At 44.8% G+C, this 27003-nt stretch overlaps 1 protein-coding gene across 1 annotated transcript in view; it reads right to left on the reverse strand.

Moving 5' to 3' along the window:
* The window catches only part of cep350 (centrosomal protein 350), a 69861-nt gene that overhangs the window by 34356 nt on the left and 8502 nt on the right, over window positions 1–27003 (reverse strand). The window contains exons 6-18 of the mRNA XM_042334956.1: window positions 25286–25399; window positions 23521–23634; window positions 18230–18370; window positions 16118–16743; window positions 15646–15767; window positions 10769–11820; window positions 10126–10276; window positions 7265–7419; window positions 4988–5177; window positions 3989–4044; window positions 2729–2892; window positions 1739–1849; window positions 545–676 (exon numbers count right to left, since the gene is read on the reverse strand). Coding sequence (XP_042190890.1) covers window positions 545–676; window positions 1739–1849; window positions 2729–2892; window positions 3989–4044; window positions 4988–5177; window positions 7265–7419; window positions 10126–10276; window positions 10769–11820; window positions 15646–15767; window positions 16118–16743; window positions 18230–18370; window positions 23521–23634; window positions 25286–25399 — 3128 coding nt within the window. The remainder of the gene's footprint in view (window positions 1–544; window positions 677–1738; window positions 1850–2728; window positions 2893–3988; window positions 4045–4987; window positions 5178–7264; window positions 7420–10125; window positions 10277–10768; window positions 11821–15645; window positions 15768–16117; window positions 16744–18229; window positions 18371–23520; window positions 23635–25285; window positions 25400–27003) is intronic.

Here is a 27003-nt window from a genome sequence, read left to right on the forward strand (position 1 = left end):
AGGCTATGGAAGTATTTGAACTGGCTTGAGATGGAGTGTGCACTCCTGCAGAACGCTGAAGTCAATGCCTCAGGTGAGACGGAGTTGATGGGAGCCAAGTAGGAGAGTTTTTCTGGTGTTCAGCTGGAGAAAGGGTTTAATGTCTGACAGATCGTGGAATCAAAGGTGAAAGCAATCTATATAAAAATGAACCTGTTTTTTCTCTGCTGATTGATTTACGACGTAATGCAAACTGTTTATATCTCCGATTGCAAACATCTGCTCCTACTTAAAGGGAAGTCTATGATGGCCATTACCTATAGGGTTTATTGCATCACCACTGGCAATGCCCAAGCATTTGTCCCTACCGATCATTCTACCTGCAGTGAATTGGCAGGCACGGTCGTATGTCTTACTGAGACGTGCGGCTGTTTTAGCAGAAGCTCAGCAGAATCAGGAGAAAATTAGATGATTTTCCATGAATAGTCCAGCACCTTTGAGCTGCTTTAAGCAGGTCAAGGTGAATAGGCTCCTTATCAGCGAAAAAATCTGGCTTTCCACATACCTCTTTGATCTGATGAGCAGCATCTGCAGTCAGTCTGACAGCTTCTGTCTGTTGAGTCATCATCTTATTCGTGGACTCGTGCAGCATCTCCTGCCGCGTCTGGGCAAAATGCTGCAGACTTTCCACATGTGCCTGAGTGCAGAAAACAGGGTATGTAGCCACTGCCAGTTTCACCAACGCCAGAAAAACACTTCCGATTTAGACTGAGGACATGAACTGCACTATCAAATCATGATCTGCAATTCACTTATTTGAGTTCCACAATGGTTAGCGTGCTCCCTCGCAAGTGAGAGGACACATGTTCAATTCCCGGACTGGGTGAAACCTTAGGCAAGTTTCCCTATTCCACATGCTTCTGTTTAAGTATCAGTAAGTAGGAACCCGGTTATTAGTCGATTGGCGGATCGCTCGTTACTAAAGGCACATCATTTCAACCAAACGTTTGGTCGATATAGTTCCTTCTCATATTCGTTACTCAGACACATATTCTCCATGCAAGTTGCTACATTGAGTGAAAGTAGTTGCCAATCATGTTTCGTTAATACACTAACTTCTCAAGTATCTGTCTTTTTGAACATCCCAATTGATTGTGCGTCTAATTCCTTCTGAGAGATTATATTTCACATTTTCACAATGTAGAGATCCATAGTCAACCCGTGTGTAATGTGAATTTCACCATTAGGTTTACTGTTTACATTTAGTTTACAAATCTCTCCTCTCCACGTGCCCACTCGCACCCACACTATATTAATAATCCTTGCATTTGATTTAGCTACTTATCAAATCTTGAGATGTCTCAAAGCTAAGTATTATCACTAATTATTATATTATAGTATTATAATAATTACTATAATTATTAGCACTAACCAGTTCCAGCCAGTCAGCACTTATTTTGTCCTATTGGACAAGTGGTTCTTCTAACTGGACAGTAATTAGAGCTTTGCCAGTCCACATTTCTGAATGAATCCAGCTGTATTCCTGGCTAACTTCCTACAGCTCAGGCAGACTTGCAAGTAGAAGATTGGCATTAAGAGAAATTTATGCACAGGTATCCAGAAATAATTCAACCTCGATACACAATGGATTTAGCCTGAAATCCCTCAGACATTACAAGCTGTCATTTACCCAGCAGAGACTGGGTACAAGCAAACTAAATCTAAACATCACTCAGGCATGTGTCAGAAGCTGGCATACCTGTGCAGCTTTATGCCTGCTCTCCTCCAGATGTCTCTGAGTTGCCAGAAGTTCCTGTTCAGCGTTCAGCTTTAACACAGCGAGTTCGTGCTTGTGTCTCTGTTGCTGAGCCTGAGGAACACAGAGAAGTGAATTCAACAGCAATGGGGATTCCACATTATAGTCATAATGCACGTGTTGAAATTGGACTCAAAATGCTAATGAGGGCACGTTTGTATCATTGGAAAACAAAGCCCCAAAATGTGGTACAGTAGAGCTCAGTTATAACAGTGCCTGAGATCTATAAACTCACAAACTATACAGGTGTGATCACTGGTCAGTGCTTCTACATCGCTATGCATTGGCCAAATCTATAGGAAGTGACGTTGACTTGCAACCTGATGACCCAGAAGTCAAAGGTGCCCAGATTTGAGGGACACTGAAATCCATTATATTGCTCTAGCTGCCATCTTAGCAGAGACCATCAAATGCAGTACAGATTAGGGATTTATTTGGAGTTTGAGGTCTGTTTGAGTTAGTCAGTAACACATCAGTACCGCACCAGGGCATTTAACCAGTAAGTTATTGAGGAGGTCAATGACAAGTGATGCGGTTTTAGCTGGTTAAACACCAGCAGTTACCCCAACGCACACTCTGGGGTCCCCAAGCCTTGGCTCTTGCCAACTTGTGCCTAATACTTTCCGGAATTAGATAAACAGAATCCGTCCCTCCAGAAAGACAGTGCAGATTCCATTCCAACAATCTCTCTCTGGAATTTCCAGAGATAGATAGTAGGTGGGATGCATGGAGTTCTCAGTTTGGGTACTCTTAAGTATGGTGATGGGTTTCCGCATGTGTCAAGACACCCGGCTGACTCCCCCCCCAAAAAATATATTGAGTAGGTCCCTATTTGGTAACAGATTTATACAGTCAACTCGCCTACAGACAAGTTGCCAGCAATTTCAGTTCATCAGGTTTTATAAGAGCAGTGAAACAAACAGTAGCCAGTACCTTGAGGATCTGAGCTAACGATACACTCTCCTGTTGAGCCAGTGCAATCCCCCGGGTTTTCTCTATATCGGTGAGCTGTCGAACAGATTCTTCTATGGCGTCTAGGTAAGTGAGTTCCGCCGTTATACGTTGCTGCAGCGATCCTGGGGAGCAGCGCATGGCACCTGTGATAGCCAAAGTAATAAAAACACAGACACTATGACTAGCCATGCTTTATGCAATGGCCTAGGGAGGTAAGCAGAGTCTCTGTGGAGCTGAACTGGCTCCAAGGTGACATGCCTGGCAATGGAATATCAGAATCAAGCCAGCCCTCTGTGGCAGTCTCCAGTCTAGTTCCTGAGCCAGGCGGGTCCGCAGTATTCCAGGGCACTGCTGATGACAGCACAGCCAGCCTGGCTATTTGGCAAGACTTGGAAGGGCAGACCAGTTACTGAAGGAGGAGAATCCTCCCACTCAGCTCCTTTTAATCCTGCGAGCCAATACCCTACCTGTTAGGATGGTCCTAGATGGACAAGCAGTGGGAAAACTTGCCAGAAAGAAAGTAGTTATATCAAGGGAACTGGGTGTGAGTAGTTAGTATTCACAAAATGTGAAAACCAAAGTCTAAATCTCTTCACCTTATAGCAGGCAGCCCAACGTCTAATTAATATTAACTGTCATGAATTTGTTCAGTCAGCAGTGAAGTTTGGAGGCAGACTGAAGAAAGAATTGGACAGCAGTTTGGATCTCTCACACACCCTGAGAAAATGCAATGCATCTATTCCACTGTGTGAAATCCCTGTTGGTAGCTCCCTCAGAGGGCTAGTGGGTAAAAGCACCAATTGGTAGATGACACATCTTTACCTTGAAGTCTCATTGAGGAGCCAGACAAGCTAGTCAGTCACCCATCAACTATGTCATAGATTAACTGTGGCGCTGTCTGGCTTTGCTATGACTGTCCTTGCAGCCAGTTTAACTCCACTCTGTTTACATCCCACTCTTTTAGTAAAGTTTTTAACTACTTAATTGTTCCAACCTGCAGTCATAGGCACAGAGGGCCTGGCTGCTCCCACATTTGCATCTGTGAACGGAGGCCTGCAGCTTGTCGAAACAGATGAAGGCTGCAATGCAGAAGTGGTCAGCTGCCTCGTCCGGTCTCCTCCCGCTGCCTGATCATCCTGCAAAGACTTCGGGCAAACAGAGGTGACCTCTGCTGAGAGACTGAACAAGCAAATGTGGGTTAGTATGGATTGGCCTGAATACTGTCACAGTTTTAATTACCTCGATCATTTCCCCTGACAGGGTAGAACAAGTCTGGCCAGTTCCATCCCAATTCCCTGTAGACATAGGAGCACACACTGCTCATGATTCAATAACAGATGCTCTAAAAGACTACACGGAAGGTTGGTGTGGAAAATGTACGATGGAACGCTGTTGTATACAGCAGCTGCCCATTGGGAAGTCTCAACCGAATAAGTTTTTCAGAACATTTAAATGAGAAATACAGAATTTTACACAGGGTAGAAACGAATTGAAAATGGATCGTGCCAATATCATAGGATATGGACAGACTGTTTGAATTGGTCTGGCTCTTGGTCTCAGTATTGCTGCTAGTGATGCTAACATGAGGAGCAAACGTGATGGTGTTCGCATTGAGCCTCTGAACAGTGCAGCAGGTGGTACAATGGTACAGCAAAGTAGGAACAGGAGTGGGTAATTCAGCCCTCAAGCCTGTTCTGCCATTCTATTAGACCATGCCTGATCTAATGTACTTCATTGCCCTTGCCCCATCTCCCTTGATGCCCTTACCTAACAAAAATCTATTTGCCTCAGTCTTGAAAATGTGAATGGATCCAGCATCCACAGCCTTTTGGGGGATGAGTTCCAGATTTCCACAACCCTTTGTATGAAAAAGTGCTTTGTGATTTCACTGCTAAATGGTCTCATTCTAATTTGAAGATTATGCCTCTTGTTATGGTATGGCACCTTGTAAGGATAGAGCAGAGGGAAATGTAGTGCAAACTGTACAATTTCTCAGCTCAGGAAAGTGTTTGGTGCCTATACATAATTGGGGAGAAAATCTTGGTCCTTGGCACAAGCAGCATTTACCTGAGGGTAAAATCCAGCCAAATCTATTACACAGTTATACACTCAAATGTGCCATAACCTGGGCTGTGACAGTATCCACAAGATGATAATAACTGAGAATAGGATCAGCAGATTTTGGAGTTTAAGGTTGATTACACCATTTCTATGGTCTTAAACTGACATAAGATTTACCTCAACATGGAGTGAAAGGAGGCATCGTCCAGAGCCCTCTCTTTGTCCTGGATTTCTTCCAGGTCCACATCTAAGCCTTGTCCTAAACAAGATCTTTTTCCGTCTTGGGAGCATTTGTCTGAAAGGTGAGCAGGTGTCCTGCTGCTCTCATCCACAGGAGAATATCTGACACTCACAGCTTCTTCACCAACTGCAAAAAGTGAACAGAAACATAGAAACAGGAGTAGGCCATTCAGGCCCTGGAGCCTGTTCCGCCATTCTATAAGATCATGACTGATCTGTAGCTCAACCTCCAAATACCTGCACTTGTCCCATATTCCTCGAATCCCTGACCTAACAATATCTATCCACCTCAGTCTTGAAAATGTGAACGAATCCAGCATCCACAGCCTTTTGGGGGAAAGTGTTCCAGATTTCCACTACTCTTTGGGTGAAAAAATGCCTCTTGATTTCACTCCTAAATGGCCTAGCTCTATTTTTAAGATTAGGTCCTCTTGTTCTGGATTCCCCTATGAGAAGAAATAGTTTCTCTGTGTCTAGCCTATCCCTTTATTATAAAAACCTCAATCAGATTGTCGCTTCTAAACTCAAGGGAATAGAGACTAAGTTTATGCAACCTGTTCTCATAATTTAACGCTTTAAGACCTAGTATCATTCTGGTGAATAAGTGCTGCATCCTCTCCAGAGCCAATATATCCTTCCTGGGGTGCAGTGCCCAAAACTGTATGCAGTACTCCAGATAGGGTCTGACCAAGGCTGTATATAGTTGAAGCATCATTTCCTCTCCTTTATATTCCAGCCCCCTTAAGATAACATTTATTGCCAATGTGTGTGGCGTATGTATGAGTTTCTCTGCACTCTTCCACTCCACTATGCAGTTTCCTCTTTCCTTTCTTCCCCTGGCAAACAAAGCATGGATCTTCTCTCCTATCATTTCCCTGCCTCAATTCCCATCTTAATGACCCAGCCAAATCTCTATCATTGAACTCCACAAGTTGTTAGTGTTCAGAGAAATAAAGAGCTCCGCAGGTTCCTCCTCCACCGCTTGTCCTCCCACCTCAACCTTCAAGGCTGTCCTTGAGTGGTTTAGGTCATACCTCTCCCACCGTCTTCATTTTGTTTCCACAAACGGCTTTTCCTCCAGCCCCCGCACTGTCTCGTGCGGTGTCCCTCAGGGCTCTGTCCTCGGTCCCCTCTTCTTCACCCTCTATATGCTCCCCCTTGGTGACATCATCCGCATACATGGGGTTAACTTCCACATGTATGCGGATGACACCCAACTCTACCTTTCCTCAACTGCACGACCACCGATGTCCTGACAGCTGCCTGTCTGACATCGAGTCCTGGATGAGAGACAACTTTCTGCAGCTCAACGTGTGTAAAACTGAGGCCCTCCTGATTGGCTCACGTCAGCGCCTCCGCACCTCAGGCGCCGACACCATCAGCATCCAAGGCTGCACTCTCCACCTCTCAAAGCCAGTCAGGAACCTCGGCGTTCTGTTCGACCCTGAGCTGTCCTTTCTTCCTCATATCCGCGCCACAACTAGGACCGCCTTCCATCACCTCCAAAACATCGCCAGACTATGGCACTACCTCACCCCTCACGCTGCTGAAACTCTGGTCCACGCCTTTATCACCTCAAGGCTGGACTATGGGAACTCTCTCCTCGCCGGCCTTCCCGGCACCTCCCTCCACACTGCACGTCATTCAGAACTCTGCAGCTCATGTACTGTCCCACACCAGACACCGCGACCACATCACTCCCACCCTCGCTCGCCTCCACTGGCTCCCCATCCCCCAGAGGATCGAATTCAAGATCCTCATCCTCACCTACAAGGCCACTCACGGCCTCGCTCCCTCCTACCTCTCCGACTTACTATCCCCCTACTTACCTGCCCGTACCCTACGTTCCTCTGGCTCCGGTCTGCTCCACATCCCCCGCCCCAACCGCCCTACCAGCCCCCAGGCTCTGGAACTCCATCCCCCAGTGCCTTCGCCTTGCTTCCTCCCTTTCCTCCTTCAAGGCCGGTCTCAAGACATTTCTTTTCGACTGTGCCTTCAGCTCCCCTCTCGACCCTCTACCCCCTCCTCGCTTCCTCCCTTCCCTCCCCTCACCCTGACCATTTCCCCCCTGCTCGGGTCCCGACCCAATTGTCCATCGCCTTGGGACGTCCTCCCGATGTGAAAGGCGCTCTATAAATGAAATCTTGTTCTTGTTGTTCCTATATCTTCTCTCTGTAAACGTAGCCGTGACTGGAGCTGGAGATTACAACTCACCATCTAGTTTCAGTCTCCTTTTCGAGGATGCAGAGGATCGGGAGGAGGATGTGGAACGCTGTCCTGAAGAGCGTGGGGATAGTTCTCCAAGCCTGACATCGCAAGATTTCCTGCTGAGGAGTTCCTCTTGAATGCTGCTGGGGCTGCTTGCACTGCTAAGAAGTGAATATTAATTACACCATTAATCCTTTACAAGTTCAATGCCAAACTTTGTCTTAAAATATATAAAAATTTGACTTTGTTTATGTCAACTAATTTCAGATCTTCAGCCAATTAAACTGCAGTACGTGGATTGAGCCACTGGGGGACACAATAGAAACTTTTTTGCAGCATTGTGTCTGCACTGCAGAGCTCCACTTTAATCCCATTCCCCTGCTATTTCACCAGTGTACCAGGTCTGGTGTTAGTCCCCAATTGAACTCTCCACTTTAATCCACTCACTGCTTTTTTCCTTTCATGTCAAGAAAAAGGAGTTTCTCTCTCCACGGTGTCCTGACCAACAACCCCCAATTAAATGTTTGTGGGACACTGCTGTGTGCAAATTGGCTGCCATGTTTTGCCCACAAAACAGTGAATCCACTTTACAGTATATCCTGTGAAGCACTTTGAGACGGCTTGATGACATGATAAGGCGCTAAATATAACAAAGATCACTGTTTTAATAAATAACCCTTGCATTTGATAGTGTTTTCCATGCCAATACAATATCTAAAGGCGCTTTAAAGGATTCATTGCAAAGTGCAGTGACTACCTGTAGACAAACATGGCAACCAAGTTGCACTCAGCAATCTCCCACAATTAGCCACAAAGTGAATAATCAATGTTATTTGGGGAATTGTTGCCCAGGACGATTGGTCTGTTTCTCTCAAACATTTGGAAATATTTCTCTGAGGCAGTGTTGACTCAGGAACCGCTTCTTTTTTTGAATCTGTAAATTTCTATTTAAAAAGCATTAAGCATAGCAACATGTTATTTACTAGTCACTTCCTGACCTAGTTGGTTCAAGAGTCATTCATTCCAGACACTTAGTGATGATGCTGAGTTATATAAGAATCATTGCAGTACAACTTTCGCAACATTTGCCCTACTAATCAGAATGCTTCCAATTCATTCAGCAGTTTAACTGAGTACATCAAACGTTAACTCAAAGGCCACCTGATAGTTTAGGGTAAAGGTTTCAGATAAATCTACAGCTCACACTCAGTGAATGAGTCATCAGGAGAGAAATCGAAGGAAACAGAAAACACCCAGTTTATCTCAACCTATGAACACTCCTTTGAACACTCTCAAACCTACTTTGCTTCGCTTCATCTCTCCCTGCCTTCAAAACTCTCCGAAAAACAACATTTTCAACCTTGTTATGGTCAATATTTTGAATTCCTCTCACATCATAGTCTGAGACATACATTCTACATGAAAGGCGTTATCTCAATGGGAGTTATCTACTTTCAAATTCTTTACATGACCTATGACTGGGTAAGATGAGCACTCTCAATAATTTCCATGCCGAGTATTTGAGCTCAGGGCTCATAAAAGCCACCAAGTATTCTAATCAGTTTCACAAGTTATTTTGTTGACGACATATGCAACAAACATACCAACCATTCCTGATCCAGATTATCCCAGGATCTTGCTCTCTTTAGATTCACTGATTCATAAACACCATCACCAAGCATTCCCACCCCCTCAGCTTCTCCCACTATTTAGCTCAGGTACTGTCTACGGATAAGTGAAGTAATGTGGCTTAATAAGGACGTGTGTGAGATGCATCCTGAAGTTCAAACAATTAATACCTTGCATTACACTTGGTTCAGTTTTCCACATCAACTCAACCTAGCTAAATAGACAGCCCTAAATCTATAGGCATTTCCATCCAATGAAAACAGTCCCAGCCCACTTACTACAAACCAAGTGAGCCTGAATGACTGACCGGCAAACTTAAATAAGTAATTTCTGTCCTGGTTGGAAATGGCTTTGGGGCACCCGTCACCCAGATTAATTCTCCCGCAGCTCTGATCCTTGCACCAAATCACTCTCTCTTGCTAATAATCTCACCGTCCTGAACCATCTATTTGTGAGGTTCTTAGTGGGGATGATTTTGGCAAGAAAAAGTGGAAGTTTCAGTGACTGTTTTTCAGGTGAGCACAGCAATTTCAATTGGCTGTTGAAGCCCACTTGATGTCCCAGTGGGATTCATATCCACAAGATAATAATAAAAAAACCTTACATTTGATACAGAGCTTCTCACATCAGTAGGCCATCTCAAAGCGGCTATACTGTAAAGTGGAATGGCATTTTGTAGGCAAAGCTGCCCTCATTAGAAATATTGGTTTAATCCAGTTATTTGGAGCCAACATTTTATAAATAAGTTACACTTGTACATCCCTTAGTTTTGTCTGCAGTGCAGTAAGCTGATCCAAGCACAGCCTTGTGAAGGACTGTAGCGTAGTGGTTAGCGTGCACGCCTCGCAAGCGAGAGGACCCAGGTTCGCTTCCTGGGTGGGGCAAAACCTTACCCAAGTTTCATTACTCCTCACATATCTGTACCTAGCAGTAAGTAGGAACCCAGTTTATTAGTCGATTGGTGGATTGCTTTCCGGGGGTAATAACCCTTTAAAATGTTTTTGAAAAAATAGTAATAATTTGGTCACTCAATCCACGACTGTTTGTGGGACACATCTGTCTGCAATTGGCTGACAGGTTTCACCCACAACGTATATAGTCAATTCACTTTCAAGTATATTCTGTGAAGTACTTTGAGGCGTCTCAATGACGTGATGAGGCACTAATCAAATGCAAGCATTATTATTATTATTTTTATTCAGGCACAAGGATAACTGTTCCACTGTGTTACTGCTTACCTTTGGTGTGACGGGAGTTTTTTGCCAACACTTGTGCTGCCTTGTGAGGAGTGAAAGTCATCCTCGTATGTAGCCTGTTCCTCTGGGCTTGCAGCTTGCCCCTGGGGTCGCAGTATAGGTGAGCTTCTGTCAGACCCTTCCTGCAATCCTCCTGCAAACAGGAAACAATCAGTGGTCTCATATCTGTTGAATCTACTCAGACCTTTAAAGACAATCTCTGAAAACAGCTTGTTCAAAAAATACAAAACTACCACCCACATCCTCAGCTACACCAAACTCTGCACACCAGGGCAGTGGAGGTCAGATAAATAAATCCCACACACAATCCAGCTTCCTCTACAGCTGTCGAGGTAATTACTGTACCAACCAGAAATGGAAGCATTTAGTTAATGTTAATTCACAGGTTTCTAAATTTCTGTTCCCGAGCTTGGTTGAGTGTCAGAGTGAGCATGCCAGTAACATCAATGTCCAGATATTGGACTGTTCCCAGCACAGCACTGGCGGAAGGAAGCTTCTGGCTATTATCGTGCCGCTTGCAGACTGCAGCGAGGAAACAATACAGAGTAAAATATTGTGTGTACTTCAACTCTACATGTGCTAGCAGTCTTATATAAAAGGAAGTGGAAAGTGTGAATTGCGTTACCTTTTCCGTAGATCTGATAATTCTTTGTGAAGATGTTGATGACACTGTGAGGACTTCCCTTGGCCAGCTCTTCCCAGGGCGCCCTGCTCTTGCGGGCCTCTGACTGCAGCTGGAAGGGCTGGTATTTCTCTGCTTCTTTTTGGAACTCTCCTATTGGTCGTGAAGGAAACACTTCCCCTGCGCAGAATTCCCTTTCCCTCAGCCGCTCCGCTAACTTGACTGGGTCCCTGCTGGTGTACGCGCTTTCGTCTTCCGAGAGGCTTGCTTCACTCGGTATGGGGCCTTCGCTGATGGAGCCCGCACTGGAGTTATGGGAGTCATTGAGGTGTCTTCTCTCTCTGCTCAGCTTTTGTATGTTTTGTTCCACTGCCTCGAGTGACCGTTTATACGTGTGCTCCCAGCTCACTCCCTGACGTCTGTCCATTCCCAAAGTCCTGGGTTCACCCTCTACTCCGGCACTTTGGGGCCTGGGCTGCTCGAGAGGCTTTTTATACTCATAAAGATTGCCGACCCCGGGCAGTCTATCGTCATATATCGTGTGGCCAACGTTTGCCCCCAGGATTCTCCGCATTGTGGCTGAAAACTCATTCTCACCCTCGTCACGGACAGGAGGGCTGACGGGTTTAGCCCAGCGCTCGTCCTCTCGCGCTGGCTGAAGCACATCGTGTTCAGAGGTGTGAGGGGCTCCGTAGTTGATGGCCACACCAGCCAGCTTTTTGGCTTCACTTTCCAGGCGGTTGGCGAGGGAGGCTGCAGTCGCTTTCAATGCTTCGATGCGATCCAGCTTACTTTTGTACTGGCCGGTGGTTTTTTGTGAACCAGTTGCATAGTCAGATAGCACGGTAGAGGTTGGGAATTGCAGGGAAGGGTGCTTCCCTTTAGAAGACATCTCCTTCCTTCTCGCTGGAGATTCACATTCCCTCTGCAGCAAGCCTCGGCACTCCAGCTTTAACAGGTGTGAGAAAAAGTTGCCTCCGGTGTGAGGATGGGCCGAGAGCGCAGCAGGGCTGAGTCGATCAGCCGGCATCCAGGAAGATTCCAACACATCAACCCTGCAAAGCGAAAAGAGAGTGAACTCGTTTTCAGAAGCAAATAACAGCGTTTGATCACTTTATAATAATAATCCTTGCATTTGAAATAGTGCATTATCATGTTTTCGAGACGTCTCAAAGCGCTTCACAGAATAAACTGTGAAGTGAATTGACTATATTTTGTGGGCGAAACACTGCAGCCAATTGACTCAATTTGTGTCCCACAAACAGAGGTGAATTGAGTGACCAAATTAATATTTTAAATTTTTTTTTAAGGGATTATTACCCTCGGAAAAGTGATCCACCAATTGATTAACAACTGGATTCCTACTTACTGCCAGGTAAACAGAGGCGCGTGGAGTAAGGAAACTTGCCTAATGTTTCAACATGCCCAGGAATCCAACCCGGGACATCTCGATTGCGAGGTGAGTGTGCTAACCAATATGTTACAGGACTCCGCTTTCATTCTTAACCCTGCATCTAAACAGCAAGCCAAAGTTGGGACCATGAGCAATGCTCCCAACTTTCAAAAGAACAGCAATAAATGGTTTTGGAAATCATTCAAAAACAAAGTTGGTAAAAGAAGGAAAACAACAAACACAATGTTTTTTTCTCTAAAGTGGAGCTGGCATTTTTCATTTTCTATTTCTAAAGGAACAAGGAAACTGACCAGCTTGGTTCAGATCCAGATTTAAGCTGCTGGTGGCAGTTTAGTGTTCAGTTCCCAGCAAATGACTTGTGAAAGGAAGCTACCAGCTAAAGGAAGCCATTTATTGAAGGGGATGATAAATCAAAGGGTAAAGGTCCTCAAACGTTAACTGTTTTTCTCAAAAGATTGGGCTGTGGAACCCCATTACAGCTCACTGTTCAAACAATGAACAGAGTACAGTGATATCAGCCAAGGCAAAGCTCTTGTTGCAGGTCCAAAAGCTACAGTATTTTATACTGATCCCGAGCTGTACTGGAAATCCATGGTTATCAATAAAATAATAATCTTTGCACTTGATGTAGGGCCTGCCTTTCATGTCGGAAGGGTGTCTGAAAGCAATTCATAAGATATACTGTAAAGTCCTGTGACTATTTGTAGGTGAATATGGTAGCCAATTTACTCATAGCAATATTCCACAAACAACCATGAAGTGAATGACCAATTTTATCTGGGGGATTGTTGTCCAAGACCCTGGGAGAGAGAAACTCCTTCATTTTGAGCTTTGAGATGTCTTGAAGACGTGATAAGGTGCTATATCAAATGCACGGATTATTATTATATTATTACTATTTGATCACACCTAGTACTGCATTTGGATGTGAACCTAGATTATATGAGTTGAAAGTGGACCGCAACCTTCCGACTCAGAGACAAGAGTGCATCTACCATGTTCAAGGAAAATTCATGGAAATAGTAGCTTGTGATCAGTCACCAGAAAGAAGGGCTGCACCTGAGATATGACTCTATCTTGCCAGATAGTGACCCATGAGCTGGTGGGCAATTCCAGCTCTCCTACACTTGGCGCAGTGGTAGCACTCTCGCCTCTGAGTCAGAAGGTTGTAGGTTCAAGCCCCACGTCAGGACTTGAAATCACATAGTCATTAGAACTGACACTCTAATGCAGTGCTGGGGGTGAGTTGCATTGTCTGAGGTGCCGTCCTTCGGAAGAGGTCTTAAACCGAGGTCCCATTTGCCTGTTCAGGTGGACTTTGAGATGCCATGGCACTAATTGAAAAGAGAAGGAAGTTTCTCCTGTCTAACAATCCTCCCGCACCCCCCCACAAATAAAATTGGTCACTCGCTCCATGACTCTTTATGGGACATTGCTATGCGCAACTGGCTGCTATGTTTCACCTACAAAATACATAGCCAATCCACTTTACGGATCCTGTGATGCACTTTGAGACATCTTCGAGACATGATAGGATGCTATATCCAATGCAAGGATTATTAATATTAAGAGGAAACTAGCAACAGAAGGTTTACTTGAAACTGCAGTTAAACTCAATCTATCATCAATAAACATATATCATCAAAGCACAACTGCATGGGGCTGCTCACACTGGAGAGCTCCAGTAAAACTGTCACCTCTCAGAATGGTTTTATATCCGTGTGCAACTGCATCAAAATGCAACCTCTACAAAATTAAGATATTTACACACATATATATATATTAAAAAAAACTGGCCTGTGGGCACCAGCCCAGGCTGCCAAACAAACCATTGCAGAACAGTGAAATCTAATGACAGCTTTCAATAGAAAGTCACAAAATAAAATTAACACAGAACAAATGTACAAAATGGGACTGGTTTAGACTGTAACCAACTTTTGATGTGTAATCTGGCAAAATGCCCTCATTTAATGAGTCTGCAACTTTCAATTTAACAGCAATGAACACAGTGATTTACAGGGCGTTTATTTTCCTAAATTACAGTGGGTCACAGGCAGCAAATGCTCTTAAAGAGTGAAAAATCAGTATTCATTTAAAAAGCTCAGGAACCAGTCCAACCACGCCCGCAGTGGCATTAGCACTCACTACGAAACAAAGTCAGCATGATAAACGAACAGAAAGGTGATGCCATTTCATTAAAAGGAAAAGTGTTCCATTTTATTTTGCAGCGACAGTGACGGGTCCCTTGCCCAAGGTGGCAGCCACGCCAAAGCACAATGAGCATGAATGTATCAGGCAGCTGAGGACAACAACTTGCATTTATATAGCACCCTTCACACGGGCAGGGTCTCAGAACACTTAACAGTGGCGGAACCTGACATCTACAAATACTGATATACTTGTGTTTTTTGTATTTAATAAATGACTGTTAGGTGTTACCTTTATAGTGTCTGAACTAAATCTCTCTCCTTTTTGTTAGTGTTTTTAGCATTCCTACTGCATTCTGAAACTAAGTTTTTTTAAGAAATCTTGAAATGGAAGCAACTTTCCCAGTGCAACTGAAGGCTGATATATGACCAAATAGTTCACAGCTCTTCTCTGTATTTCTATCATTCACTTTCCTCATACTACGTACCACCTGTAATGCTTCAGGCCACTTCCTCACACAGGGGTTTTGAAGTTTGTAGGCACAAAGATTGACTGCAGCTGTAGAAACATCATATCTCTATCTAACTGGTGCAGGAAACTGAATACTGTTTAAGTGTCTGCCATGTCACCTCGAGAGACCAGAGTGGATAATCAATAGAATCTGCACTCTGTTGACTTTCACATTCCCGAATATGCTTAGTCATTCAGCAACACAAGCACGTATTCTCACTGAACCCTTTCTTACAGACCCTCAGCCTTTGCATTCATCTGTCCTCCTGAAATGAACATTTTACCCAGATTGGAGACTTTGCTGAGGCTGCCTACTGAATTAGTTACCTTTTGCCTATTGATAATGTATGTTTTTTGTGTAACAGAATTTCTGCAGTTTAACCCAAGCATTACTATTTAGGAAGCCTCCAGTTAACTAAGGGTAGAATCACACTGCCCTTACTAAATGACAATGGAACACAGATAATTTATAGAGCAGGTCATTGCACGATTGTTGTTTCACTGATGAAGAGACTACAAAGGGTAGATTTGTACGTTATAATAACCTGTTAAAGGGTGATAATACACAGCAAGAATTTAGGATTGAAAATGGCCATGCCATCGGTCACCCCCCTTCCCCTCCCTGATCCCAGCTCGGGTCTGAAATGCTGTACACTGTCCAGCGCCTTGGGACGTCCTCCCGACGTGAAAGGCGCTATACAAATGTAATCTTGTTGTTGTTGTCGCCTTTGTCCACTTAGGGCCCTTGAGCTCAGGTAATGGGAGTTCACCAGAGCTACACTGTATTAGTTAATACACTGGCTCTTACCTGCCTAGAGGCTGCGGAGGCTCTGAGAGAGACATGTCACTGCTGGACGAGGCACTAAGAGGACGCTCCTGACCTTTGTTCTCCTTGTCCGACTCTCCTGAAGGCTGGTAGATTGATCTTGGCTGAACAAAGTATAAAAGAATATTTTTAAAGATTACCAAAAAACAGAAAGGAGGTAATGTGGAACTTGTACAAATTCTTAGGCTACAGATGAGTGTATTGTGCCCTGTTAGGGGCACTCCTTTGTCAGGAAGATATAAAGCAATGGAAAGATGGAGCATAAATTCATTAGAACGTTCTAAGGGTTGAGGGGTTTCAGTATTGAGGAGAGGCTTAAGAATTGAGCGCTCCCCTCCCACGCCCCATTAGAATGTGGAAAGACACCGCAATTGAGCTGGAGACTTTAAACATGTCGACTAAATTTGGAGAAAACTCCCTGTGGCTATTCTGTACTCTTGAGAGAAACTCTCACCTGTTTGTCCTCGAGGGCTGGCTGATGGTGAGCCAGCTCATCCAGCTTCGCCTGCTCAGACACAAATTTAGAAAAAGTCTCCTGTAATCGCTTCTGGCACATCGGCTCTGTGCGAGGCCTCATGAAAGCTTCTTTCTGTTTCCTGTACAGCTCCTGCAGCCGCTTGTTCCTCTGCTCCATGGCCTCTTTCTGGGCTTTCTTCTCCTCGCTTTGTTTCTTCTTACGCTCCACCTGCTGCCGCACGATGTATTGCCGCACCTCCTCAGAGTCGTAATGCCGTAGTCGCTTTAGCTGTGTCTCCGTGCTCGGATTCCCTTTGTCCTGCTTGCGTTTAGCAGGGCTCGCGCTTCTGGAAGTGGGCCGAGATACTGAGGAATTCTGCACACCCTCCACCCTGCCCGTCACCTCCCGATCATGGTTTGGTGCTTCGAGCTGAAGGTCGTCAAGAATGCCCCGAACCTCCGCGGGAAGCACATGCGTGTTCACGGTGTCCATAGCACTCGGCTCCTCTCCCTTTTTATGATCTACCTCCGGCTGCTGCCTGGGTCTTGGTCGCTCTGAACTACGGGGCCTTGATGTTCCTGCAGCTTCAAGTCTGGTATCAGACTCTGCTCGTGTATTATGTCCTGCAGAGCAAAAAGGGGAAAAACTTCATTCAAAAAACATTCAACCATGTGCATCAAGCACTTTAGATTTTACTATAGTACCATGGCAAAGCCTTTAGTCAGGTAAACAATTGTAAATTGACCAGCAACACTCTTAAATATCTGACCAAAACTATTAGGAATGTCACCTAAACAATCATGAACACATTCCCGACGTTTATTCTGTACCTTTATAACAAGGTACATTCAAATTAACAAACCTGCTGTGTCTGTGCTGCGTACTTCCCCCCACCATTTCACTCTTATGAGGCCACATCCAACTCTGCACCTCCAACTCTCTATTCCAACAATGCCTTTAGCACTCTGCCTACACCACCCCCAAACTAGACATGAGCCATTCTACCCATCTCCTGCAATGTCGTCTACAGTTTTCCCCATGATCGGTAGGGTGATCTGAAATACCTCCTCCAAGCAACCCATAGCCACACCTGAACTAAAATAACCTCTTTGCGGTGAGAGGTCATGGGAAGGGCAGGATGTATTAATAATAATCCTTGCATTTGATATAGAACATTATCACATTATTGAGCTATCTCAAAGCACTTCACAGAATATACTGTGAAGTGGATTTACGGTGTATTTTGTGGGCAAAACGCAGCAGTCAATTGCACACAGCAGGGTCCCACAAACAGTCGTGGATTGATTGACCAAATTTGGGGTGCAGAGCGGTCGATTTAGTTTCAGTGCTTTTCAAACTGTGGCTTCAATGGGCTTCAACAACAACAACTTGCATTTACATAGTGCTCTTCATGCTGGAAGGCGTCTCAGAGAGCTCAACAGAGTGCTTCAAAGTGGGGAAAAGAACTTTTGCAGGTTTTAATTTTAAAACATGATGTGGTTGCCCTAAGGTAATGTGTTCCATGAATGCAACTTCCTGTAAATTTACAGATTAATTTTTATGCTTTTAGTTTCCTTTCTGTTCTTTATTCAACATCAATAAAAGCTTTTCTATCAAAAGACTAATTTAAACACTGAGATACGAAGCTACAATATTCACCATTTCAATTATTAAGCTGCTCTATCACAAACCTTTCAGAATAGGTTTCATTTGACTCTCCGTCAATTCAAACTTAAAAATAAACACTAACATGCATTTCAAATTTAAAAAAACCTAGAATCCTACATAGATTCCATAAATAACACGGATCATATGAGAAACTGTGGCAAATCAATGCAAGCCTCACAGTGAGACAGAAGAGAACAAGAGCTAACCAGAAGCGAGAGAGATTCTAGTTACTGGGCAAAAGAAGCATCAGCTTTAAGCAAAGCTGCTGACAGGACATTTTGTAGCTCTCCGCGCTTCTGGCAAGGCCAATCGCTGCAGGCGGACAAATTAATTTATCTCACAGATTAACAGATTCCATCACTAAATTTAATCGCCGACAATACATCTGAAACTCTCAGTGGGAGCAGGGTAAGGACGTAAAGAGAAGAGTGGTTAGCTCACCTGCTCTGGCGTTCCTATCCCTACCAGACCTTTCATTGGAGACTCCCTCACTGTCCTTCACAACCTTGGGGGTAGGTCCCAGAACCATCTTCACCAGCTTCTGCCCTTCACGCCAGGAAGCAGGATTGATAATGTGGGCACCTGGAGAAAACATCTAAAATATAACTTGCTTCTCTAAGAACAAATACATTCACTTGCATCCTCAATTCTTGTAGGAACAGGAAACTGCACTTATTTGGAAATAATCTATAGAAATGCACAAAGTACAAATATTTCTGGGCACCAATACCAATCAACAACAACAACAACAAGATTCCATTTATAAAGCGCCTTTCACGTCAGGAGGACGTCCCAAGGCGCTGCACAGTTGGGTCATGACCCGAGCAGGGGGGAAATGGTCAGGGTGAGGGGAGGGAAGGGAGGGAGCGAGAAGGGGGGAAATGGTCAGGGTGAGGGGGGGTGAGGGGAGGGAAGGGAGGGAGCAAGGAGGGGGGAAATGGTCAGGGTGAGGGGAGGGAAGGGAGGAGCGAGGAGGGGGAAGAGAGTCGAGAGGGGAGCTGAAGGCACGGTCAAAGAGAAAGGTTTTGAGACCGGCCTTGAAGGAGGAAAGGGAGGAAGCAAGGCGAAGGCACTGGGGGATGGAGTTCCAGAACCTGGGGGCTGAGAGGCTGAAGGCCCGGCCACCGATGGTAGGGCGGTTGCGGCGGGGGATGTGGAGTAGACCGGAGCCAGAGGAACGGAGGGTACGGGCAGGTAGGTGGGGGGATAGTAGGTTGGAGAGGTAGGAGGGAGCGAGGCCGTGAATGGCCTTGTAGGTGAGGATGAGGATCTTGAAATCAATCCTCTGGGGGATGGGGAGCCAGTGGAGGCGAGCGAGGGTGGGAGTGATGTGGTCGCGAAGCCTGGTGCGGGACAGTACACGAGCTGCAGAGTTCTGAATGACCTGCAGTGTGGAGGGAGGTGGCGGGAAGGCCGGCGAGGAGAGAGTTCCCATAGTCCAGCCTTGAGGTGACAAAGGCGTGAACCAGGGTTTCAGCAGCGTGAGGGGTGAGGTAGTGCCGTAGTCTGGCGACATTCCGGAGGTGATGGAAGGCGTTACCAGTTGTGGTGCGGATGTGAGGGAGAAAGGACAGCTCAGGGTCGAACAAAACGCCGAGGTTCCTGACTGGCTTTGAGAGGTGGAGAGTGCAGCCTTGGATGCTGATGGTGTCAGCGCCTGAGGTGCGGAGGCGCTGACGTGAGCCAATCAGGAGGGCCTCGGTTTTTCGCACGTTGAGCTGAAGAAAGTTGTCTCTCGTCCAGGACTCGATGTCGGACAGGCAGCTGTCAGGACATCGGTGGTCGTGGAGTTGAGGGTAGAGGAGGAAAGGTAGAGTTGGGTGTCATCCGCATACATGTGGAAGTTAACTCCATGTCTGCGGATGATGTCACCACAGGGGGAGCATATAGAGGGTGAAGAGGAGGGGACCAAGGACAGAGCCCTGAGGGACACCACATGAGACAGTGCGGGGGGTGGAGGAGAAGCCATTCGTCGAGACAAAGTGAAAATCAAGTACTAAAAATCAGCTCAATGAATGGTGCTTCACAGAATATATTGTAGAGTGACTGTGTATGTTGTAGGCAAAACCCGGCTCCTCTCGCTCGTGAGGAGAGTGTGATAAACACTGATCTACGGGACGCCACGGATACTCAGTAGGCCATGCTGCAGTGTTACATCTCTGCACAGCTGGAGAGGGATACTGACTGCCACATACAATAGGCATCTGATACAAACTTTTCCCTGGATATCATCTTTCGAGTCCACTCTGAGAAGGGTTAAAGTAAAGGGCACTATGGTTGTTCTTGTCTCTCTACATTGATAGCAAAGGACCAATGCAGGTTAAGCTTGCGGTATATAAAATGTGCTTTGATTAGATCTACTTCATTGTCCCGAGCTCCTGGGCTAGCAGAAGGGGTTCCTACAATCTGTTTGCGAAATCCAAGCAGGGAGGTGGATTTGTAAACAGGGTAAGCGATTAAAAGGAGGACTGGCTTCGGTTCTCAATGTCAAGTTATGGGGTTTTAGTTGGTTAAACTCCAGCAGTCGCCCCTTATGTATATCCACCTTAGTTTGTCTGGAGAGTGTTGTCATCTGTGCTGGTGCTCACTCCCCACTTACAACTCTCTACTCCAAAACCTTTCCATGGCTCATTTCTCCATTGTGCCTTTGCAGGTGAGAGCACCAGAACTCACCTGAGGGGAACATCCTGCTCACCTAACAACAACAACTTGTATTTATATAACGCCATTCATACAGAGTAGTGTCCTGCTCACCTAATCCCATGAACTATTAGGTGCAGGTTGAGGGTGGAAGGGTGTGCATTGAAATATTGCTGGAGCTTAACCAGGTAAAATTTGCCACTGCAAATTCTGTCTGTCAAGATTCTTGATACTTGTAAGCCCAAGTGTGGGCAGAGCCACTCAGATCAGCTGGAAAGAGAAACTGTGGAACTGGAGGCAACAGATTGGATTCATAGCTGCTTAATGACTCAGATGGGACCTCACAGAGGTGTAGAACAATTTAAATGGGATTGAAAAAAGTAAACCCAGATCAATACTTTAAGACAGAAGAACAAGATGACGCAGGTTTAGGATTGTAAAGCGAATTTCAGGACAGACACTAGGAAGTTTTTCTTTACTCAGAGGAATTAATAACTGGAACAGGTTGCCAGGAAGGGTGGTTGAGGACAAGATACTGGACTCTTATAAAAAGCAGTTTGATGTTGAGATGAGGGGACGATAGGAGGGGTGGGTGTTCTGAAGGGATGAGATTGGCCTTCTTCACCTGGAGTTGAGAGCTCCAGTGAGGAGTGAGCACCAGCATAGACAAGATGGGGAGAGCGCGGGAATGGGGTTGGAGTAGCACAGACACGATGGCCTCCTGCTGTGCTATAAAAAGCTCCTTTGATATTTTGAAAGCTCGGCCATAACTTGTGTGAAATCAGACTGCCACAGTAAATCAGCTGCTACAGTTAGAGTATTGAACACTATTGGCCAAAGCAATAGCATGAAATTAAATAAGTACTGTAAGGGAGTCAATGTACCAACTGGTACAAATTCCTGAGGAAAATAAATAGCTGCAAATCTTTGAAAAAGAAACCACCAGTTAGGATAGAAACTGGCGGCTTTTTAAAGCCGAGGGGTTTATTTTTAGTACCTACTGCTGAGACATCCATAACTGCAGTGTCAGGCAGGGCAGTACATCCCCTCCTCCAGCCTGGCCTCTCTCCCCAGAGGCTGTACAAATGCAGGACATCAGAGAGAGCAGAACAGAACGCTAGCTCACTGCAGCAGCCCTGATAAATTTAGCACACACATTGCGTGCCATGCAGCCTGTCTGAGAGGCTACTTTTAGAAACCATTTGGCCCACAGGGAAACGGCAGAATCCAGGAGCAGCACATTCAGTCAAAGATGCTGCACCACAGCTCCAAAAAGTAGAATACTGCAGTTGTTTTATAATATAACAGTAACATGAAGGCAGTATGGAGCATTGAGAGAACCCCATGAAATTATGTTTACTTCTCATCATTTTTGGTTTTATTTTTGAGATTTCTTGTAACTTTGTTTTATCCATTAAAAGGTCGTTTTATTGCTTTTTATTACATTTACAATATTTAATGGTAATAGAGGTTTAGACATTTTAAGCTTCGGTTGCAAAAATCTAAATTTCCACACTTTCAAGGTGCGCACAATAGACTCTCGTACAGGTATGCATTGACGGAGACATTGAGTCCCGTAGTGTAGCGGTTAGCGCACCTCGCCTCGCAAACAAAAGGACATGAGTTTGATTCCCAGGCGGGGCAAGACTTAGGCAAGTTTCCTTACCCCACGCGCCTCTATTTCCTTTAGCAGTAAGTAAAAATCTGGTTGTTAGTCAATTAGCAGATCGGTTTCCTGGGGGTAATAAGCCCTCAAAAAAAATGCTGGTCCTTAATCCATGACTATTTGTGGGAGACTGTTGTGTACAATTGGCTGCCTTGGTTTGCCCATAAAATAGGTTCGCCCACAGAATACACTTTACAGTATGTTCTGTGAAGCACTTTGAGACATCTCAACCATGTTGTAAGGTGCTATATCAATCCAAGGATGATTATTATTATTATTGACATGCTCCGTTGACCGTGTCTATGGAAGTGATGGAGTCGAGACAACTGCAGTTGCAAGTTTTCATTTGCTTTTTAAATATTTTTGCACAGAACTCACTAATTTTTTAAACTTTCTTCTTGTGTCTGTTTTTTTAATGATTTTTTGTTTTATGTAATTTTCTCCATTGCATCGTGTTTGATTTTGTTATTTCACATTTGCAAATACCATGGTGCTCTAAGCATTGCTGCACTGTGGCAGAGAGAGAAACACAGAGCTAGTTATCTCGGGCTACTATCTACACCAACAGTCAGTTGTATAATTGCATTGTCATAGATTTGGCATTATTTCCATGCCACTAGAAACTGCTTTTGTTTACATGTTTACATTCAGATGTCTGTGGAAACTGGTCTCAAAATCTGTTGCAAGCTCACATGGCTCCAAACATGCAAACTACCACCAAAATGAATAATTTGAGCTTGGAAACTGAAACTTACCAACTTCCATTACAGAGCAATTTATGCAAGATAAACATCTCGGAGTGAGTTAGTGATGGGGTTGGACATCGAATGGGGAGGGTTGGGGGGGAGATGATCATAGCTAGACATGGTTAAAGAGGTAGCTTTTTAGGAAGGATATGAACGCAGATGGTGAGAGGGCAAGAGGGAAAGATGAAGGGAGGCAGTTCCAGAGGAGAGGCTGAGGCAGGCAGAGAAGCAGAGATGAGCAAAGAAGGCTAAGCAGTGGAGTGGGGTTGAAGGAGACCAGAGAGCTAAGGAGGTGCTGGAGCGTGAAAGGATTTGCAATCCAGGTTGAGGACCTTGAAATTGATCCAATGGGAGATGGGGAGACAGTGGCGTCTGTGCAATAGACATGAAGAGTTTGGTGTGGGTGAGGAATGTTGGCAATGGAGTTTTGAATAAATTGGGAGTTTATGGATAAAAGGGAAAAATGTGCAGGAATGTTCAGTGGGTTGAGAAGTTTAATAACCAAATTGTAGTAATGTACTTCCAGGTTCGTGAATATTTTATTAAATGGGCAGAAGTGATCCAGGTGAACAATGTGAAGTGTCCCCATCCCGGTACAAAAAACACAATACCCACAGTGCCGATATCCCTGATTCCCCACCAGCACTAAAGTCTTGAGATGGGAGAATCCAGTTACTCACTTGGTTTAACGTCAGGGCTGAGCGATCGCGTGATCTTCTGCACTTTACGCACAGGTTTTGTGGTTTTCTTCTCTTTGGTTTTGTCAGATGCAGTGTCCTTCATCTTGCTGCTTTCTGTCAACAGTAATGCAAAAGTTACACGATGCTGCAGTACAAACCAGGCATGGAAGGTTACACCCTTACCTAGGTCAGGACATTTGAAATCATTAAGAACTTTTAATTCTGGGTAATAGTGGAATCCATGTCTGGCTCATAAGCAAGAAGTAAGCCTTACAATTCTGTAAAGTCTAATTTATCACTGAAAACCAGATTCCATTAAGATGACACTCATATGTTTAGCAATGACCCTGTGACTGTGGGAGACCAACTGGTCTGACACATTGATGGATGATAGCAATGCTTGCATGCTGCACTCTACACCCACCAAGCAGCTTCCAGCACAGCCTCTGAACAAACCACTTCAACTATTTACAAAACCACTTCAGCTGTATAGAAATGCACTACACACGACAGCACCCGTTTGGCTTCTGGACTTGTAACCTTGGCTGGTGATTGATGCTGCCTCAAGTCCAACGGGGTGCTTGTGTGAACAATGTTCAGCAAAGCAGCAAAATTCGTACACATTTCATCTGCTGATTAACTTTCTGTGTGACCCACTTTGATTCTCTATGTACAAAGCCTCAGCCTAATCCCATCACTGTACCAGGTCGGAAAATTATTTTTAGTTTGTCCCTCAAGACTCATAAAAGCAGTATAAAGCAGGAGGAATGCACAGTCAGCCTGTAAATTAAACTGGATTTAACCACATATTTTCAGAATTAACTCAATTGCATGTTGAACTCCCAATTAGAAATATTAAAATATTCGCCCAAAACTCAAGTCAGGACTAAGTTGATGGAGACGACCTAAAATGTCCCAGCGGTTTTCAGACAAAGAAGTTGGGTTGTTGTAACGAGTTTAAGAAAGTAGTCTTCACAAAATGACACACAGAAAGACTCAGGGATTTTTACTCAGCAGCCCTCCTCCTCAGCTACACCTTTTAAAGAGCTTACATTTAATAGGTGAACGTAATTTTATATTCTAATGTGAGACTTAAATCCATAATTTAAGGTTATTAAGATCGCTCATAAACTTACAAAATAGTTCTGAGTATGATCAGTGAGTTGTGAGCCCATTATTACTGACAACACATTGGAAGAGGGTATTAAAATCTGTTTTAATTTTGAAGATTTTACCAATTAGACAAATCCTGAATTTTAGCTGCCATTGCTATTAATAATAATCCTTGCATTTGATATAGCTCCTTTTCACATCATTGAGCTGTCTCAATGTGCTTCACAGAATATACTGTAAAATGAAGTATACTTTGTGGGTGAAACACAGCAGCCAGTTGTACATAACAATGTCCCACAAACAGCCATGGAATCAGTGCCTTTTTTAAAAAAATTTGGGGGATTGTCAGGCAGGACAACACACAGAGAAACTCCCTTCTCTTTCCAAATCGTGCCATGGGATCTTTAACATCCACCCTTTACACTTCACACTGTGCACTTTCCATTTCCCACACCAGCCAACCATTGGCCAATGTAATATGAGGCTATATTCATTTTTATTGTATGGACTCTCACCTACGTGTCAAATTTATTACACTAGAATTTTCACATCCAGCACTGTGTGTGGACTTTCAATAACTCGGTTAGAAATGGAATTGTCAGAGATGGAAAGGACTGTGTACGACCCCACTTGACAAGTTAGTATATCCTACCTCCTAACTGAAGTGGGAAATCCCGGTATAGGTCTCTGGTGATGCTGCGGAATTCATCTTCACGCCATACTTTTCCATCTGGAGTTCGGATCTTCGTCTCCATGGGATTGAAACCTGATATGGAATCAAAGATCCAGAACATCAAACTCCATGCACATCTTTTTCCATAGCGAGTGCTCTAACCAATACACTACAGGACTCATGGAAAATTGCATTTATATAGTGCCTTTCACGTTGGGAGGATGTCCCAAGACGCTACTAGCGAGAAGGTTGGGGGTGGGGGTGGGGGGGGGGAAAGAGAGAGGGAAGACAGATTTCCAGCACATTGATTGCATAAAGGAGCAGAAACAATTATGATGGTCTCCTAAGTCCATGAACAGTGCACAGATGGCATTACTGCTGCCTGGGAATTCCTTGTGAAGTTGAGGTGGGATCTGTGGTGGAGTGTGTGTGTGTGTGGGGCGGGGGGGGGGGGCAACAAGTTTCCAGTACATCAACTTCAAAAAGTCACTTTGAAAACACAAAGATAAAACCAACAAATTATATTTGTATAGCACCTTTCACTTCAGGAGGATGTGGCAATTCGCACTCGAAATTCTCATGACAGGTTAGGATAAAGGCGGCCCTCAATCTATTTGAACCCACCTTTCCAAATCATCCATCCGATTTAAACCATCCATCACAACACTGTTTTTTTTTAAGATGAGTCCAACATATTCCCACACTCTGCTTCACAAGCTCAAGCCTCACGCCCCCATGTTTCATTGGCTCCTTAACCCCTGCAGAATGTTAACATCCCCTTCTAACTTGCAAATGCATCCAGGACCTTGCTCCACCCTACCTTTGATCACCTGTCATCCTAATCCCCTCGTTTTCACCTTAACTCAGGCCATGACCCTATCATCCCTATCCTTGCCTGGCTCCACTGGCTCCCTATTCTCTCAGAGGATAGAGGTCAAAATCCTTGTCCTCAGCTTCACCTCTCTGCCCCAACCCTTTGAAACTCCATTCCACAGTCCTTTCGCCTTAGTCCCTTAGCCTTACTCCCTCCCTTGCCTCCTTCAAGGCACGTCTCAAGAGCCTCCTCTTTGGCCACCCTCCTACCCCTACCCTCCCTGCCCTACACCCCTCCTGATCCTAACCCCCAGCTTTAGACCAAATCCCTGATTGTCCAGTGCCTCCCGACATGAAAGGCGCTATACAAATGTAATTTGTTGTTGTTCTAGCTTATCCACCCCCAGCTCTACCCTATGTCCCTTCCTCTCTCCGCCTCACTTTTGGCAGGCAAGCTATCTGTAACCACCTCCCCAGCTCAAGCTCCCAATCAGCTATGTGAAGGTAAAGGGAGGCAGTCTCGGTGAGGGATCAGAGAAAGTTAGAGAGAAAGTAAATACATGAGGGATAAAGGAATGGGAGAAGGCATTAGGAGGGGTGAGGTATAAACCCTGGCATGGGCTAGATTGCTCAATGGCCTGGTCCATGCGTTACAGTGTATGCGATTCTATGTAACTGAATTCTCAATCCACATCTTCTTGCCTAGTGGAAAAAACATGCAAAGTTCTTTCTGTTGTTCTAACACTGAATGAAGAAGTACATTAAAACTTTTTTTCAAACAAACATCCGAGTTTCTAACATCTAAGCATCAGTGAGGAAGAGGTGGTGGTGAGTTGATAAGCCCAACAGTTCAAAGGATGTGAATGCCAGAAGCTATGTCATTG

The sequence above is a fragment of the Callorhinchus milii genome, unplaced genomic scaffold (genome assembly GCF_018977255.1).
Source record: "Callorhinchus milii isolate IMCB2004 unplaced genomic scaffold, IMCB_Cmil_1.0 Scaffold5, whole genome shotgun sequence".
Classification (NCBI taxonomy): Eukaryota; Metazoa; Chordata; class Chondrichthyes; order Chimaeriformes; family Callorhinchidae; genus Callorhinchus; species Callorhinchus milii.